Raw genomic sequence first — 5,106 nt, 5'->3', positions numbered from 1 at the left:
TAACAAAGGTGATCGACATGGAAGATGCGACGATGAAGCTCCCGAGAGCCAGGGAAGCCGCCTCCCAGGGTGATGACCTGCCGATCCTCCACCTGTTCCCCTCTTCCACTACAATTCCCTCTGCTTTTTCTGGTCTTCTCCTCTTGTTCGTCTCTTCTTTCCGAGCTCTTCTGTGTCCTGTTTTTTTCCTCTCAGATAGCAGGATTTTATTGATCTCCAGCCCGTCCTCTACTCGGAAAAAAAATTCCCTCTATCTCCGTTTTCTTCAACGTAATGAAGTTTTTATGGCCACCCAACATAAGACACGAGATGATGTCCTCCTTCCAGTACAGTGCGATGGGCCCCTTTTCGTTTTCTTCCCCCATGCCCGATATATTGCACTCCGAAAAGAATTGCGCTCAGAAAAGCTGCCCCTTCCTTTTATCAGAAAAGCAGCCCAACACAGCGCTCCACACCACGTCATCAGGTTTAGAAGGCATATTTTCTGCTGATACAACAGCCTCGTCTAGCTGGCCAGCACGGCCAAGCAAATCAACTAAGCAATTCTGATGCTTAATACTTGGACCAATGCCATACCGGCTACTCATCAGCTCAAAATATTTCTGACCCTGGTCCACAAGACCCATATGACTGCACACAGTAAGCATATTAAGAGATGTAACTCCATCCGGTTAAATATTGTCTTCCCTCATTCTCTCTAACATAAGGAAGACGGCTTCACTCTCACCTAGGTGAGCATAACCAGTAATCAGTGCATTCCACATTACCATACATGTCAATAAGACCTGCAGCTAGATCAACTTCAATGTTGCTGGGTGCAGTCTTGAGAATTTGAGCATGTATCATCTGCCCAATTTCCAAAGCTGCTGCATTACCGCAAGCTTTCAACATTGAGACAAGAATTGTGCTGTCAGGTAAGTGGCCCTATTCTTGCATTTTGGAAACAAGTTTGCACACTTTATCACACTCTCCTTGCTCAGCATAACCCATGATTATGACATTCCACGAGACTACATCTGGACACACACCTTCCAACTGCATCTCTTGAAAGTGACTCAATGCTTCTTCATAAAGCCCTTCAGCTTGGTACCTAGCAATTACTGAGGTCCATGAGACCACATCCCGGAACAACATATTTCCAAACTCTTCCTGGATTTCTACAAGCAAACCGCATTTGGCATACAGACCACCAATGTACTTCGATTTGCATCTCTTGGAAATAGTTTAGTGCTTCCTCACAAAGCCCATAATCGACATATCTTGAAATAAGTGTAGCCCATGAGATTGCATCTCGAATTACCAATCTATCAAAAACTCCGTGTTCTTCTACAAGCATGTCACATTTAGCATACATGTCAACCAGAGCATTGTTGATTAATTCCTCTTGCTCCAAACCCTCTTCACTATATTTTCCGCATAGAATGAAAGAGCAAACATAACGACTAAGTATGTACAAAGTATCAAATCACACACACAAATTTTGGATGGTTTTCACACCTCGAATGCGCAGCAATACGACATCCACCCCCTCTAATCCTGTGCATCCTCCGGATGGTCCAACTACCCATGATCGTTATCATCAAGATCCACAAACTGATCAATCTCTTCATTATGCATTTCCGGTATATCAACAAGATTATCTGTCATATCATCTGTCTCTTCCATTGGAGTTTCTTCTCGTTGTTCTTCTCTTGCAAATTCTTCCAATGCATAATCTTCATCATCTCTTTTCTTGAAAATCTTGATTCTTTTTCCAGCAATAGGCACTCTAAGCACTGTCCCATCCAATTCTGTCAATTCATATGTTGCATTATCAAAAACATGTCTGACTATGTACGGCCCAAACCATCTTTTCACCATCTTTCGAAGTGCAGTATGGTGATTTTCAAGGCTGCTATCAAAGACCAATACCCAATCTCCTTCTTCTATTGCTCTAGGCCGCAAGCGATGCCTGCTGTCAAACTTGTCCTTATTTCTTACTCTAGCAACCTTCAACCTGTCAATAGCTAGCTGAATATCCTCTGGTCTCCTCTCCAACTGTCGAATCCGAAGAGCTAAGAGCTCTTCTCTCGTCAAATCCTCCTGCCAAGGTAAAACTGACCAAGTCAAAGCACAAGTCTCAGTCGGCATAACAGGTTTCTGACCATACATCAACTCTGCAGGCATATATCCTGTAGTAACACTGTGAGTCATACGATCAACCCATAAAGCAAATGGAAGAAGTCTCGGCCATTCTCCAATCCGTCCTCTGCATGCTTTGGCTAATGCTTTTACTATCGGCGGATGCCCTCTTTCACTCTTCCCATTTCCCTCTGGATTATATGCTGTAGTTAGAGCCAACTTGATTCCTAGCTGAGAGAAAAACTCCCTAGCTTCATCTGCATCCAATTCACCACGATCCGCAGTGATCTTACCCACACAACCATACCTGCAGAAAATTTCATCCAATAAGAACTTACACACTGCACTAGTGGTCTTCATTCTCAAAGATCTGCCCTCAACATGATTGGTAAGATCCTCTCTAGCCAAAACAATATACCTCATCTACCATAGACCCATAGGCATAGTAACCAAATCAACTACCAACTTATAATGAATGCATAGCGGATAGGTCGGATGAAGCTCATCTCGATGATGCACTACTGAATACATCTGGCAGTCTCTGCAAGTCTCAACAAAGTGAGAAACATCTCTGTGCATGCCTTTCCACCAATATTTCTCCTTGATTTTCTCATAAGTAGCCCACACTCCTCTATGACCAGCCCAAGGACTCTCATGAAACTCCCTCATCACCTGTAGCTGTGTCCCTCTATCGCAGACAACCCGCAAAGGTAATCCACCTCTTTTCTTCGGATGCTTCCAAAGAAATCCGTCCTTGAGAAAATAACCATAGGCTTTCCTTCTAATCTTCTTGAACTCTTCGTCTGTCCATTCATCTCTTTTGCTTAGTGTACTAAGGTACCTGCCAATCTGCAACCAATCTCCAAGATAGAGTTCTTCTATAAAAGCCACAATATCATAGACATGACTAACATGATCAACCATAGTGGCTGAAATTTCTGCATCATCCTCTTCTGCAAGTAGATTCTCCTCATCATCATATCTGGCTCTAGACAACATATCTGCCATTGGATTATCCTTCCCTGCTATGTGTTTAAATTCCGGATTTAATGACTTGATGTATGCAATCCATCTCAGCATAGCTATATCCGGAGTAGAGCAACTCGTGATCATACCAATCAATGGCAAACAATCTGTCTCTACCACAACTGAAGCTCCAATAAAGTACTCCTTGTCACATTTGAGAGCCGTGACAATCCCCAGTAGCTCCCTCTTGATTTGCGGATATCTCCTCTGTCTCTCGTTTAGGACTTTCGCCCCAAACCGAATAGCATACCTATTTCCATCTACATCATCTTGACCCGCAGCCCAACCTATGCCAATTGGACTGGTGTCAACTGTCGATACAATAGACTTTCCACAATTATAATCAGCTTTCCTGAGAGTAGGAGCATTCTGCAATAACTTCTTCAATTTTCGCATGGCTCTAGTGTGGCCCTCATCCCAATAGAATTTCTGCCCCTTTCGAAGCAGCTGATATAAACAATCTGCTATGTGTGCAAAATGAGGTATTCAAATCATATAAAACACACAAGCTCCAATGAATCTCCGTACCTTTGAAGTGGTAGAACAATACTCCCCAATCTTGCCTATAGCATTCACCTTATCAGGTGAGGGTTTCCTGCCATAATATCCACACATATGTCCAACAATGACAACCTCATTCACTCCAAAAACAGATTTTTGCCCTGAAAGTGTCAAGTTCACTTCTTCTAACCTGGCCAAAATCTTCTCACATGCTGAAATATGATCAGCCAAAGTATCTGCATCCCTGATCATTTAGACTCTCATTTTTCTCTTCTTCTACACACCCCTTAATGGGCACATCATCCAAGAAAGGCATGGTAAGCTGAGGTATATAATCATGAAGGACCTTATGCATGGCATTCATCATATGCGCAACAGAATTAGTGGCACTTTGAGGCAAGGTACACATCCTGACAAGCCCAATAGGAGTTCTCATGGTGGTTATGTCCCTGTTTTCCAAAACTAGCTGAAACTGATCATATCCTGAATACAAATCACCTAAAGAATAGATGGCACGTCCAGCAAATGCCTCTGCAAACTCATCCACAACTGGACCTATACCAACATTCCTGATAGTAACTCTGTTCACTGGCTGCATATCCTGAATAAATTGGAGAGTACCATTCTTCTTTGGAACTGTAAACCACCTGTTTGAGTATGGTGCAGATGAAGGCTCAAGAATTCCCATCCTAATTTTCTCATTCAATAAATCAATCAGCTTTGGCAAGTGTGCTTTAGGCACTGGAATAGGTCGGAGATTCCATGGGATATGAGGAATAGTAAAAATGACCATAGGAGCAACAATATCAGGATTCACACATCCAATCTCATGCGGGAAAAAAGCAAATCCCCTTCCATGTCGCTCAAGCATCTCCTGAAAGCATTGCTTCTCTATGGGTAGCAAGAAATCACCATTTTCAATTTTCAATTCAGCAAGAGTCTCTGCTGAAAATTTATGACCAATATGCTCCGGATTCCTCAAAATTGGCTGTTTAGCAGCCCTCTCTATTTGCTGATCACTGTCAGGTGGAAGCGGTACAGCAACCGGCTTCACCTTCTTATCCACAGTTTTGTATTTTGTGTCAACCCTGGCTTCATTATGCTCTTCTGCATTACACAAATCTTGCTGTAAATCAGCAATTCTGTACTCCAATGGCTGAATATTCTCAGCCCTCTACTCTATGGACTGCATAGGAACAACTCTAAACTCTGAATGCTGAAATATTTCAGTAGTAAACTCTGTTGGCTGAAAGTTTTCAGCCCTCTGTGTCTCTGAAAGCTGATCATAACCAGCTGGAAACTCTGTTTGCTGAATTTCTTCAGCACTCAACACTCTTTGCTGAGTTACCCCAGCCTCTGACTCAATCTGTGACACAAAATCTGCAATTTCATGAAAGATGTCTAGGAACTGCACTAATACATTACTGTGACAACTCTGCATATCAGTTTTCAGCATAT

The 5,106-nt window shown here is 42.6% G+C and overlaps 1 protein-coding gene across 1 annotated transcript; it reads right to left on the bottom strand.

Moving 5' to 3' along the window:
* Window positions 1-398: 398 nt before the first annotated feature.
* LOC148014527 (putative pentatricopeptide repeat-containing protein At1g56570) lies at window positions 399-891 on the bottom strand. Its single transcript, XM_087666559.1, has 2 exons — window positions 728-891; window positions 399-630 (listed from the first exon to the last, which is right to left on the bottom strand). The coding sequence occupies exons 1-2, from the start codon at window positions 889-891 to the stop codon at window positions 399-401; spliced, it is 396 nt and encodes a 131-aa protein (XP_087522685.1).
* Between the last annotated feature and the right edge of the window lie 4,215 nt (window positions 892-5,106).

This window comes from Lygodium microphyllum, chromosome 25, assembly GCF_053477565.2.
Source record: "Lygodium microphyllum isolate KBCC chromosome 25, Lygodium_microphyllum_v1.1.10, whole genome shotgun sequence".
Classification (NCBI taxonomy): domain Eukaryota; kingdom Viridiplantae; phylum Streptophyta; class Polypodiopsida; order Schizaeales; family Lygodiaceae; genus Lygodium; species Lygodium microphyllum.
The sequence above is the reverse complement of the archived record's forward strand: the minus strand, read 5'-3'. Positions and strand labels throughout refer to the sequence as shown.

Bases quoted from the DNA above. Each gene is read 5' to 3' on its own strand.
- LOC148014527 (XM_087666559.1), bottom strand. From the start codon at position 891: ATGTTGAAAGCTTGCGGTAATGCAGCAGCTTTGGAAATTGGGCAGATG. The intron at 631-727 runs GTGAGAGTGAAG...TACTGTGTGCAG, and splicing joins TACTGGTTATGCTCACCTAG to TCATATGGGTCTTGTGGACC.